At 39.8% G+C, this 13,328-nt stretch overlaps 2 protein-coding genes across 9 annotated transcripts in view; one reads left to right on the forward strand and one right to left on the reverse strand.

The window, feature by feature from the left end:
• The window catches only part of afap1l2 (actin filament associated protein 1-like 2), a 60,615-nt gene extending 48,747 nt beyond the window's left edge, over positions 1-11,868 (forward strand). For 6 of the 8 annotated variants that reach the window (XM_047376656.1, XM_047376658.1, XM_047376659.1 and 3 more), the window contains 13 exons: positions 701-880; positions 973-1,059; positions 1,170-1,254; positions 1,367-1,471; positions 3,206-3,417; positions 5,005-5,150; positions 5,244-5,355; positions 5,473-5,739; positions 8,740-8,974; positions 10,449-10,622; positions 10,709-10,896; positions 10,997-11,194; positions 11,274-11,868. In XM_047376656.1, the coding sequence (XP_047232612.1) occupies positions 701-880; positions 973-1,059; positions 1,170-1,254; positions 1,367-1,471; positions 3,206-3,417; positions 5,005-5,150; positions 5,244-5,355; positions 5,473-5,739; positions 8,740-8,974; positions 10,449-10,622; positions 10,709-10,896; positions 10,997-11,194; positions 11,274-11,300 (2,016 nt within the window). In that variant the 3' untranslated portion in view covers positions 11,301-11,868. The remainder of the gene's footprint in view (positions 1-700; positions 881-972; positions 1,060-1,169; positions 1,255-1,366; positions 1,472-3,205; positions 3,418-5,004; positions 5,151-5,243; positions 5,356-5,472; positions 5,740-8,739; positions 8,975-10,448; positions 10,623-10,708; positions 10,897-10,996; positions 11,195-11,273) is intronic. The other 2 variants (XM_047376657.1, XM_047376664.1) reach the window with 1 other exon arrangement.
• A 697-nt stretch (positions 11,869-12,565) lies between these two features.
• vwa2 (von Willebrand factor A domain containing 2) overlaps positions 12,566-13,328 on the reverse strand; it is a 42,993-nt gene continuing 42,230 nt past the window's right edge. The window contains exon 14 of the mRNA XM_047376665.1: positions 12,566-12,916. Coding sequence (XP_047232621.1) covers positions 12,786-12,916 — 131 coding nt within the window. The 3' untranslated portion in view covers positions 12,566-12,785. The remainder of the gene's footprint in view (positions 12,917-13,328) is intronic.

The following is a 13,328-nucleotide window of genomic DNA, read 5'->3' on the forward strand; positions in this document are numbered from 1 at the left end:
CATCCACCGATATATACTCCATGAAGTTAGGGGTGAAATAAATCTCTTACCAAAGTGTTTTAGAGTCAAATGCATGGCCATCGGACAGCATAAATTTAGTCAAGACAGCTGCCATTCTTTCCATTAGTCCCATCCCATTAGTTTTACATTTTGGTCACACGGAGCAATGCTTAAAAGCAACACAAAAAAAGCCACATTTTATATTCGCTAGTCATCATTTTGCATGTGTCGAAGTTTAAGATAGAACTACTACAAAAAGCCTTAGCAATGAATCTTCTTTTGAATGGTTTAAAGTAGAATGTATTTCCATTTTAAAAAGAACATATTTGCATGCTTAGGTTTACCAAAGTGTTTCTAAACAGAATAAAAACAACAAGACCTTTTGGACGCCTTCTGAACTGACAAGACCAAAGTAGGGTTGTTTGACCATAATCCACAACACCGCTTTTGGTGAAAACCAAGCTGCATATTGAGAGACCGCTTTAATTGTCAAGCACGGTGATGGAAGGGTGATGATTTGGACCCATTTGCTTTTAGAGTTTACCGTGAACTTCAGGTGTTTCAGTCCAATGTGAACCCACATGACGGCTCATTGCAAACAAAATGGGATATCAATGGCTGACAAATTCTACAGTGTGTTGCTCTACAATAATACTGTGGCCTGTTGTCTGAGTCACCCTGGTTTCTTTATTTTTCTTAGTGCTACAAAAGCTCCAAGGACCAGACACCTCTGCTGGATGTGAGTCTGTTAGGCTGCAGTGTGATTTACAAAGAAAAGCAGCCAAAGAGAAAAGAGCACAAGCTGAAGATCATCCCAGTAGGAGGCGAGGCCATTGTCTTAGGCCTGCAGAGCAAAGAACAGACTGAGCAGTGGCTTAAGGTGACCAATTTGACACGTTTTTCTGCAAAACTTTCAATGATTTTAAGGTAAAAATACGGAATAAAACACGTGCATGTTTTGATACACGTTAGGTTATCCAAGAAATAAGCCCTAAACCAGCTGAAAACTGTGATCCTCATCATTCTGCATCGGACTCTCCAAGGCTTATTTGCACTAAGGTATGTTTGTTTTAATATTTTACCTGTAAGGTAAAATATAGGGCCATAAAAATCACTTCTATCTTTTGAAAAATATGCTTTTAAAATGAATAAAAAATACAAACACACAGGGAGATCTGAATGAGAGACACTTGTTGTGCTCAGAGAGTGGCAGCAGCACAGACAGCCACACTGAAATCACAGAAAACAAAGACGGTGAGTGAGCTCATTGGATTTTACTTTGATAGTAAACATATCCAACACTAGTTCAGGAAGCAAATCCAAGTATTTTCAAACACCAATACCTTTTTTCTATTTGTCTCCACAGTGAAAAAAAAATATGGCCCAGGTTTAATGTTCAGCAACCTGATGAACATCGGGAAGAAAAAACCATCCTCGTTGGAGAGCCCCGAGAAAAGCGTAGACACCTCAGGTAACTACAGATCTACTTTACTTTATGCTGAATCATGCTTCATAATATCATTGCTCTTTGATGACTGGGCTTATGGTATTTTAATGGTGGGGTAACTAATAAAGTCTAAACTATGTAGGCATCCTGCTTAATACCCAACTGATGTTTCCTAAAAGTAACGTAGTTTTGCAAAATGTAATTGCAAACAGAAAAAATTGTAGGTTACATTTTATTGGTACATCTTTAAAACAAGACGGTGATCAAATGTTAATGTGGGCATGTTCCGTTTTGTCACTGATAGGCCTACTGATCAGTCATTAGCATTTGCTGATAGAGTGCTCAAAACAGATACATTTAGTTCTAAAAATCAGTCCTATTCAAATGCTTGAGAACACAGTATGTTAATAATGCAGCAAAATAACAGACTACATTCTATCAGTATTACTTGGTCAACCTTAGTTTTTTAATGATCCCTATTAGCCTACCTGCCAATATCGTGATGCTGCAGTATCTGTCTGTCTTGTACGTGATGCACATTTTGTCCCAACCAGATTTGCTGCAGGTCAGCCTTCCTGTGTTCCTCCAGTGGGGGTTTTACTACGTCAGGAAAGCTACTGTATTGTTCTCATGTCACACAAAATCAGTATAGTTTTAAAAATCTTTTCTAAAGTTAAATCAACACACACAGTCACAGTCTGCAATAAATGTACATTATTCTCCTCCTGATAATGTTTTCATGCAAAGATGTTAGCTGAAGTGCTAGGCTAATGCTAGCATGTTGACTGTCTGTTTTGATATGACTCCTTGATAATTTGGCTCGTAACATATTATAGTGTGATTCCAGTTAATAACTTGCGTGACAAAATTAATGAAGAAAATAGTTTTCTGCTTCAAGAACTTAGTGGTTTGCGTAGAACATCATAAAATTTAATGACCAGCATTTCAGCAGCTCTCCTTCACCTGGATAGTTACACAGACGAGAAGTCTTTCTTTCAATGTGAAAGTCATTGGAAATGCTGAAAAATACTTACATTGTTTGGGAAAACCCAGATTCGCTAGATCAACAAAACAATGTGCACAACCTAAAATACAGTTTTGCAACACAATATGCAGTAATTTTTAAAACTCTGCTCATTGGGGGTGTGTTTGACATAAACACTGTACTCTGACAACAGGTGTTAGGAGTTTAGTTTAGTTTAGTGAGGGACTCTGATTGCAATATTCTAGAAAGGCTTTGATCAAGGAAATAATCCAACTCTTGTGATTAGCTAAAGTGTTTTGGTTAACTTTATCATGGGATTGGAACATCCTCAGTCTTCTGCCTTTGAAAGACACTATGAATTTGACTGTGTCAAGAAACTAAATCTTTAAGCAGCCCATTTTCACTCCCATCTTGTTTTACTTGATAAAGGATGGTATGAGACGACAAGTAATATAACTAAATGGCTTGGAATATAATTTTTCTCAAGATTTGGTTTCACGGTTTTTCTTTGTCAGTTCATTTTAGATTAATACACAATCCTTTTTGCAGCCTGCAAAACTTTAGGCTTTGCCTCCAAGTCAATGGTGTCCAGGCACTGAGAGATTTCTACAACAGTCTCTTGAGCAAGCTCTCACATTTAAACATAACATCTAAAAGCTCAACTTGTGCCTTAATCCTTAATAGCTCTCTATGAAGCAGGCATTACCTGAGCTTTTTATATTTTCAGCTTTAATCAGATGCATCCTGTCTAGGTTTTTCTGATCTTTACCCAGGTTACCTGAACGTGCTGGTGAACAGCCAGTGGCGGACGTGCTGGTGTCTTATAAAGAACGGACAGCTGTGGTTTTACCAAGACAAGGGAAAGAACAAAGTGAGCCAGCCAGCGGTAAACCTGGAGGGCTGCAGCGTTTTGCCGGATCCCAGCCCCGAGCATCTCTACTCCTTCAGGATCGACTTGGACGGCACACAGATTGCAACCTTAGAGGTAGATATATACTGAATTTCTCTCAAACAGGAGGTAAATAAATGCTTGAGACTTTGTACATTGTTGGTGACTGTTGACCTGACCACAGCACAGCAGGTTTCAGCTGCTAAGTTGCAGAGTATCTTGAAGCTTGTGCTGATTTAGCAAAGGTTGTTAAAAATAGACCCCGACATCTCTTAGATATAGTGTGTTTCCTGTCTATGGCTAATTTTCTCATGACAGCTGACTTCTCTGATGCGGATCTGATAAACTAGCAAAGTCCATTAAAATTCCTAACATTAATTTATTTTCAAAATACATTTTCAGCTGACCTCTGACCTAGTGTATATAACACATGCGTGCACACAAGGGTAGTTCCGTGTGCTGGTGAGTGTGTATGGATGGATGTGAAGGGTGTGGTTGTGCTGGGATTTCAGAGACTAAAGCTACACCCTTTTACATTAGTCCTTCAGTACCACCCAGCTGCAGTGCACATTTGGCCATAAGCTTTGGCATTTAGTTAGTATTGAGGCCTCTTTCTTTTAATTTTTATAAAACTCATTATTGGTTCAGAGAAACTTTATGTAGAGACTAGTAGGGAGTGTGATACAGTTCAAACAAAAGGATCAAAAGACCTCCAAGCTGTTGTTATTAGGTACTTATTTAGTCTTAATCTACTACAACAGTGTTATACTTGCAGTTCATCAAAAACATAAAACTTCTGTACATTTTGGGGGATTTTATGTGATAAATTTATACAAAGTACCAAAGTGGAAAAGAATATAGAAATGTTTTTTTTAGGCTTTACAAAAAAAAAAATCTGAAAAGTATGACTTGCTGTTCTATTCAGCCCCTCTAAGGCTGATTTTAAAGAACCACCTTTCAGATTTAGGTCTGGGCTTTGACTGGGCCATCCTAACCCTATGATTTGATCGAGATCTTTCTCATGTAGATCTGGCTGTATTTTTAGGATCATCTTGCTGGATAGTGAATTTCCAGTAGATGTCCTGATGATAGATTTCTGTACCACCTGAGCTGTGGATGTATGCAGCTTCTCTAGAGTTGTCATGGTAATGCCTCGTTAAGGACCAAACCCTGCTCTAAATTTCTCCCCAACGTTATCACAATGCTGTTTCTTCACTAATGTTCTTTAACAAACACACAAAACACCTATATTTATACTGTGATTAAATACAAGAGGTTCCTATTTATGGTTCAGGCACCTTCTGAATGCATTTGGTTGCACAGGATTGTATTTAATTGTATCAGAGTATTAGGGAATGAATACAAGTGCATGCCACACTTTTCAGATTTTTAACTGTAAAAAAGTCTAAAAACCGTCCTGTACTATGTGTTAGTATACCACAAAGAGCCATACATTTGAGGCTGTTACTTGACAAACTCTGAAAAAGTTCAAGGGGTGTGAATAATTTTCCAAGGCATTATAGGTAGCAAACAGTTCACGTCTCAGAGACTGTTGTAGCAATTGTTTTATTAATCCAAAGTGATGGATGGCATGGTACAGAAACCCATGTGGCTTTAGACTCATGATTTTGCAAGTGTTTGTTTTGTATTGAGTGCACATTCCTCCTCCCGCCCCTCTCCCAGGCGAAAACATCAGCAGATATGGGTCACTGGTTGGGCCTCCTGCTGTCACAGACGGGGACCAAAACTGACCCAGAGGACCTGACATATGACTATGTTAACTCTGAAAGGGTCTCCAGCATCGTCAATGCCGCAAAGACTTCCTTATAGTAAGTTATCCTCCTGGCTTCACCCGAAGAGTCACAGCTCTCTATTGCTATGCAACATTTAGGTGATACTTGTATGCATGTGTTTCTCTCTAGCTTGATGCTAAGGAGATATTCAGAGTCAAATACATACATAGACGCCCTCCCTGCCCTTCCTCAAAACTCTGATGAGCTGTACGATGACGTTGCATCGATAGCTGATGCTGAGGTAGGCCTGGAAATAAATAATCCCTGATAGGCTGGCTTATTTTCAGTTTCACTTTGACTTGTGCTTCCTTTGTCTGGGTGCTTTCCGTTGCTGACATCCTCCACCCCTGTTGTGCAGGATCCTGAAGAGAATACCCTGCCGAACTGTGATGATGAAAACAATCTCCAGGATCACAAAGCAACACAGCCAGACATTGCCAAAGACCCGGTAAATGCAGAACAAGAGACAGACAACAGAATCTACCTGGACCTGATCCCCATGCACTCCTTCCTCCATACATCATGTGGAGTTAAAGCTTCTCCCCCTCCCAAAGAAGCTTCTAGAGTTTGTCCAATCCCAGGAGAGGTTCAGAAGGATTCCCCTTGCCATGTTAAAGAGGTAAAGGTAAACAAACAATAGATATGCATAGAAAATAGACATAATTTCCAGAAAAAAGGTCTGAAAGCTTTTTAGATGTGAGAAAACATATTTAGGAAAGTGTGACAGCAGCCTGGAGAGGTGTTAGTTTGACCTGACATACAAGTGTAGTCTTAGAAGGAGAAATGGCAGAAAAGAACAGGGAGCTGGTTCCAATGCAAAGGATCCCATTATGCAAACTCTTGAAAATACCAGTAAACCTGGTAAAATATGGAAGTGTCAAACCTTTAATACAACATGGAACGCTGTCATTCAGAGCTTTATATGTTAGAAGAAGGATTTTAAATTATATTAGGAATTTATTGAGCCAATGAAGGGAAGTTAAGACAGGCAAACATTATCTCTTCATTTAGTTCTTGGTTTTTATTCTTTTTTTTTTAACTTTCTGATAATAGAGTTGTAATAGTCCAGCCTGGGCATTAGAAAGGAATGGACTTGTTTTTCTGCATCGCTCTGGGACAAGAACACAATACAAGTACAGGTCAAAGATAAAGCCAACGTTCTTCACTTTAATACTAAAGGCCAATTTCATACCATCCAGATTAAGTGGCTGACTAAGGAGTTGTTCGGGTCCAAGGCAGAAAGCAAAAAATTGAGTCGTCCATGCTTTTATGTTTTCAAGACATGCCTGGTCTAAATCAGTGGTTCCCAAAATTCAGGTCAGGGATCCCACCGGTGCTCAGCATAAACAAGGGTGGGGTATTAAGAGCCTCCTCGGAAATTAAGCTAAATTGCTAAAATAAATTAAGTATGTTTATGCAATAAATGTTGGAAGAGATACGAATTGTGCTTACAAATGGATAAAATCGATATACAGGTCCTTCTCAAAATATTAGCATATTGTGATAAAGTTAATTATTTTCCATAATGTCATGATGAAAATTTAACATTCATATATTTTAGATTCATTGCACACTAACTGAAATATTTCAGGTCTTTCATTGTCTTAATACGGATGATTTTGGCATACAGCTCATGAAAACCCAAAATTCCTATCTCACAAAATTAGCATATCATTAAAAGGGTCTCTAAACGAGCTATGAACCTAATCATCTGAATCAACGAGTTAACTCTAAACACCTGCAAAAGATTCCTGAGGCCTTTAAAACTCCCAGCCTGGTTCATCACTCAAAACCCCAATCATGGGTAAGACTGCTGACCTGACTGCTGTCCAGAAGGCCACTATTGACACCCTCAAGCAAGAGGGTAAGACACAGAAAGAAATGTCTGAACGAATAGGCTGTTCCCAGAGTGCTGTATCAAGGCACCTCAGTGGGAAGTCTGTAGGAAGGAAAAAGTGTGGCAGAAAACGCTGCACAACGAGAAGAGGTGACCGGACCCTGAGGAAGATTGTGGAGAAGGGCCGATTCCAGACCTTGGGGGACCTGCGGAAGCAGTGGACTGAGTCTGGAGTAGAAACATCCAGAGCCACCGTGCACAGGCGTGTGCAGGAAATGGGCTACAGGTGCCGCATTCCCCAGACCTGGGCTACAGAGAAGCAGCACTAGACTGTTGCTCAGTGGTCCAAAGTACTTTTTTCGGATGAAAGCAAATTCTGCATGTCATTCGGAAATCAAGGTGCCAGAGTCTGGAGGAAGACTGGGGAGCAGGAAATGCCAAAATGCCAGAAGTCCAGTGTCAAGTACCCACAGTCAGTGATGGTCTGGGGTGCCGTGTCAGCTGCTGGTGTTGGTCCACTGTGTTTTATCAAGGGCAGGGTCAATGCAGCTAGCTATCAGGAGATTTTGGAGCAGTTCATGCTTCCATCTGCTGAAAAGCTTTATGGAGATGAAGATTTCATTTTTCAGTACAACCTGGCACCTGCTCACTGTGCCAAAACCACTGGTAAATGGTTTACTGACCATGGTATCACTGTGCTCAATTGGCCTGCCAACTCTCCTGACCTGAACCCCATAGAGAATCTGTGGGATATTGTGAAGAGAACGTTGAGAGACTCGAGACCCAACACTCTGGATGAGCTAAAGGCCGCTATCGAAGCATCCTGGGCCTCCATAAGACCTCAGCAGTGCCACAGGCTGATTGCCTCCATGCCACGCCGCATTGAAGCAGTCATTTCTGCAAAAGGATTCCCGACCAAGTATTGAGTGCATAACTGTACATGATTATTTGAAGGTTGACGTTTTTTGTATTAAAAACACTTTTCTTTTATTGGTCGGATGAAATATGCTAATTTTGTGAGATAGGAATTTTGGGTTTTCATGAGCTGTATGCCAAAATCATCCGTATTAAGACAATAAAAGACCTGAAATATTTCAGTTAGTGTGCAATGAATCTAAAATATATGAATGTTAAATTTTCATCATTACATTATAGAAAATAATGAACTTTATCACAATATGCAAATTTTTTGAGAAGGACCTGTATTGGTTGTTAATGCTGTTAGTAAATACTTTCATAGTAGTATATTCAGCTGATTGTTGGGGTCAAAAGACGGTTTTACTATTTAATGTTTTAGAAACAGAAAAGTTGGGGAACCCTTGGTCTGAATAAATGGATAAATAATTTGGCTGACTTTTTAGATAAATATAGCTGAGCATCATCAGCATAACAGTCGATATGTAGCAAATGATGTCTAGTATTAAACATAAAAGCAAAATAGCCAGAAAGCAAATAATTAGATCTTTCAGTTCATTTTTTCAGGCTTATTGGATAGATTTACCTGAATGTCATCACCAGATGAATGTCAGTTTATCCCATGCTGTCCAATATTAAACAGAATAGTAAAAAGACACAAAACAAAAAAATCTGAGACCTTCAGGCCTATAAGTGCTTGTAGTATAAATAACTGAAGTGATTCTTTAGGTTTATTGGAAAAATTCAAGAGAGCATTATCATCACAACCAAGGAAGTGTTTCCCATTCTTATTCATTTTTATGTGCTTATTTTTGCACAGTTGGACAAACGAAAAGTGCTTACTTAATCAATGGAAAATGCTTCAATTTCCAGGTCACTTCAACAAACTGCACTGAGCCAGATTCCAGCCCTGTGTTAAATGGGCCAGATTCAACTTCTTCCTCCAGCAAACCAGATCAGCAGCGATCACAGAGTCCCGCTGCCATACAGCCACAAACTCAACCTGTCAAGACTCCATCAGAAAGCCGGGAGATCTCAAAGAGAAGCAGCCTGGGGTTCCCACAAGCTTTCAGCCCACAACCAGCACGGCCAAAGGCGCACACCATAGGTGAATGCAAAAAGTGACCCAAATCTCAGTTTTCAGACGGTTCTTCTCCTGAAACATAAATGCTCACCTTGTGTTCCTGACTGATGTAGAATGGCTTCCTCTAGTGGAAAGATGCACCCACTACAACTAAAAGCTCTACTTTGCAATGAACACTTGAATCATTGTTTTTCTGTGGTAGTGACTTTATTTTCTTTTGTCTTTTTTTACTTTATTTAAATTAACTTTAAAGTTGATTAACAGCTTAACAAAGTAAGAAGCATGTCCAGTTTTCTATTACATTAAACATAACATCGACAGCAAAATCACAGAATATTACAGGGAATAATCATATTGGTGGACCAGCAGATAGAAACAGTAAAAAAAATAAAATACCAAATAATAAAACGACAACAAACCAACTAGTTAACACCAATCATCTGCAGATAACCCCTGCCCTATCCCTCCATATTCTGTTTGACAATCTAAGTTTGTAAGGAAGAAAAGGAAGGAAGATAGGGAAGATGGAGAGGTACAGTTGTATTAAAATTTGCCAGAATGTCATATACTTTATAGGTGAAGTGATCATTTTATCAAAGTATGAGAAACTGGAGTTGCCACGTAGTGTAAAGCCTTTTTCTTTCTGCTCTCGGTGGAGGAGGACGCTTTTTCTCTGTCTCCCACACCCTCCCATATCTGCCCTGCTTCAGCTCTGTGTCTTGTCTTCTTTTCGGAGCCTCTTTTTGCATATCTTCCAAATTCTGAGTTATGGATTTGGTCAGCTGGTTTCTCAATGCAATTGATTTTTTTTTTTCTGAATCTGGCTCCCCTGCACGGCCTTGATGGCTGGCTATCTTCAACTTCTCCTGGAAGTTATGTAAACATGACGCTCTGCTCCCTCCCTTCCCTGAGAACATCTGTGGACCTGCTCAGAACTTGGTGGCCGGTTGATGAACCTTCCATCGTACCATCAAGGACGATGGCCTCTGGGACAGTGCTTCATGGACTTACTTGCACACACTCATTGCACACACACACACATGCTCAAGATAAACATATGCACCCCCTCACACCACCTTCACCGTTCCCGGCATGATGTTGTTTTGTCAACTTGTTGCTTCTTTGTGCTGAGGTTTTTTGCAATCTCAAACTGTATCCTTAGCAGGATACAGTTTGAGATATGATTTTTTCCCTCTACTTACCTAATGTGGCCTCTTTTCTCATCTAACAAGGGCAGCGCCTGTTAGTGGGCAGCAAAGCCTCGGTGACCCGTTCCACCCTTGTCTTGTGTCATGATGTATGTTTGGATGGGTTGCACTGGAATTCTAATTTCCCCACGGGGATCAATAAAGTATCTTTGAATTGAAGACCCTCTAATGTAATGTGAGAAATTAAAAAAGATCCATCTGCCAGAAAGACTCCAAAGGTGGCTTGGAATGAGGATTTTCTTTTATTTTTGTTGTGAAATACGTAACAAATACTGACACTCCATTCTCAGGGACTTCCAGTGCGATTGAGATCAAACTTGGCAAGAACCGCACTGAGGCGGACATGCGGCGCTACATAGATGAGCGTGATCGTTTGGAGAAGGAGAGGGAGGAGGTGAGGAGCAGCCTGGCCAACCTGAAGAAGGAAAAGAGGGAAACAAAGGAGGAGCTCAGCACTTGCCAGGGTACAGCTTGCTGCATTATTACTGTAACATGTCACTGTTGTGAGGTGTCCGTAAAGGTTTTGACCGGTAGCTGCTGGTGTCTTCAGATCCTAAGCGGCAAGCTACGTTAGAGGCCTCTCTGAAACAGAAGGAAGAAGCGTGTCGGGAGGCGGAACACCGCAGGGTGGAGGTTGAGCTTCGACTGGTGGAAGTGAAGGAAAGTCTGAAGAAAGTGGAGTCAGGGCCTTTCACACTGGGAACCACACTGGACAGCAGCCTGCAGGACCCCCCAATGGTTAGTTGACCGCTTCACCTGCTCTAAATGTCTGACTTCAGAGTACATCAGTTTGCCAAACTGAGCTCAACACTGTGATTTTTTTTTATTTTTTATTTAGACTAAAGCTGCAACCTTGCCTAATCCCCAAATATCATTGTCAACACAAGCAGCAGCACCAGTATCATCTTCTTCATCACCTTCCCAACCCTCTAACAACAGCATGAGTGCAGAATCCCCAGTAAACTCTGCCTCAGCTCTTAAAAACAGGCCCACTTCCATCGTTGCCACAAAAGGCAACGTCCTGCAGAAAGCCAAGGTAAGACATGTATGGCTTGAGCTACATCTTTAATTATTAAGTCATAGGTTAAAGCTACTGTCTGTTTTTGTTTTTGCAGGAATGGGAGAAGAAATCCACCACTTAGATGGAAACTTGGTAAATCTGCACAAAGAATTACAACCATGTGGGATTTTCTTACTAAGACTTTAAAGAGGCACAAGCTGAAACTTCTTGAACACCACTGGATACTTTCTAACATCATGAATTTGCTCATTAGCTTATTTTGCAAAGGAGCCAATTTAAATAACAGCATTGAGGCCAGTTTTGCAGATACAAGAATGCAGCACATAAAAAAAAAAAAAAAAAAAAAGATTTTAAGCGGCATTAGTGGCCTTTTATTTTTGTTATGCCGCAAAGGTTTCCGGAGTTGGAACTTGAAACCGGCTGCGTCAAGGACTGAGGCCCCTTATACGGGTCGCATGTACCGCTATGCCACGCGCCCCCGCCCAAAAAAACCACTAAAGTTTTTAAACAGAACAAAATAAATCCCTTCACTTATCTATTATGTAAAATTTAGATTGTAGCTTGGTTCATGTATGCTGGTAGCCAAGATGTAAATATATGTACACCTTTTATTCAGCCTTTTGGTTTGTCTTGCTAGCTAAAACTGCACTTTTTATCCAAATAAAAATGCCCTGAAAGTATGTAAAAAAGGAATTTCTGCTTCTATTTTAATGCCACAGTTTCCATCTTGTTTTAATTAGAATAAAACAAGATTTTCTGATTATTATAGTTATTAACTTCCAGTTTCTGATAGGGGTGGTCCAGGGGAAATTAGGGAACATCCTAACTTCCTTTCATTTGAAGGTCACGGTTTTGTCAAAAGGCTGAAACTTGGGGGTTCCAAGAGAACAATGACCCCAATCGTACATCAAGGGTGATTTATATTTATTTTGTTTTTTGAAGCCCTGCATCACTCTTCCTGAATGGCCTCCCCAAAGCTCTGACCTCAACCCTACTAAACATTTTGTGGACTGTTCCTTAAAAGCCAGGTCTGCGCCAGAAAACCCACCAATTTTATTGGGCTTTAATGGTTCTGATTAAGTGGTAAACTATCCAGCCATAATTATACCAAGAGCCTGTTGATGGATGTGAAAATGTGCTCTACAATGGACATTTAACAAAATATTAGGGAGGATGTATGTATATATGTATTTAAGACAGGGAGGATTAGAGAAAATTTCACAATAACATTGGAGTTTTAATATCATTCCTACTGGAAAAAAAAAACACTTAAATGTATCCTTAAAGGCCCAAAGTTGAGATGACATTCATGTCCATCATGAGCCACATGCACATTTCTGACCAGAACTGTTTTCTATAGATATAACATATAAATCAGGACACAGATAATGTTATAACAAAGTTTATATACCAAAACAGCCAACATAATTATAAATGAGTTTTATAAAGACATAAAAAACTTTACAAAAACAGTGACAGAAATGAGATGCATTACATCAAATACTGAAAAATTAACAAATATCAGGTTTCCCTTTACTAGACAAACAAACATACCTGGTTTTTAAGTGTTCACATGTTATTTGTTTCTCTGTATTAATTGTGTGTGTCAGGCAATGTTTCTCCAGCGATGTAGTTTGTAGTGATGAAGGAGCTCCTGGTGGCTCTTCCTCTGTCTGCTCTTCTTCCTCAGACCAGCAGGCTTTGGAACATCCCCTCTGGATGAGGGTTTACTGCTTCCTGAAAAAGGAGAAAAGAACAAAACAGGTCATGGTTTCTGTAAATAATCTGCAGTCACGGCCAAACGTATTAGCTTTGACACAAACGCAATCTGAAAAAGTCTGGAATTTGTATGAAGTATTTTCCATACGGTGTGGAAAATTGTGCATTTTCGTCTTTATTCCCTCTCCTATTGCCTGAATGTTGCCCCCATCAATTCCTACAGATATCCATTCAGCTGTGTCCGCCAACGTTTAAATGTTTCCTTTTTCCCTTCCCCTTCTTTTTCCTTCTTTCCTTTTTTATATTTTCAATCTTTTGTTTCCTTCCTTTAGTCCTTCATGTAATTTTATTTACTTACCTTCCATTTTCCTTCCTTCTTTTGTCCTGTTTTCAAATCTAATTATCAGATGGATCGCCGTTTAAAATAAGC

The sequence above is a fragment of the Girardinichthys multiradiatus genome, chromosome 10 (genome assembly GCF_021462225.1).
Source record: "Girardinichthys multiradiatus isolate DD_20200921_A chromosome 10, DD_fGirMul_XY1, whole genome shotgun sequence".
NCBI lineage: Eukaryota > Metazoa > Chordata > Actinopteri > Cyprinodontiformes > Goodeidae > Girardinichthys > Girardinichthys multiradiatus.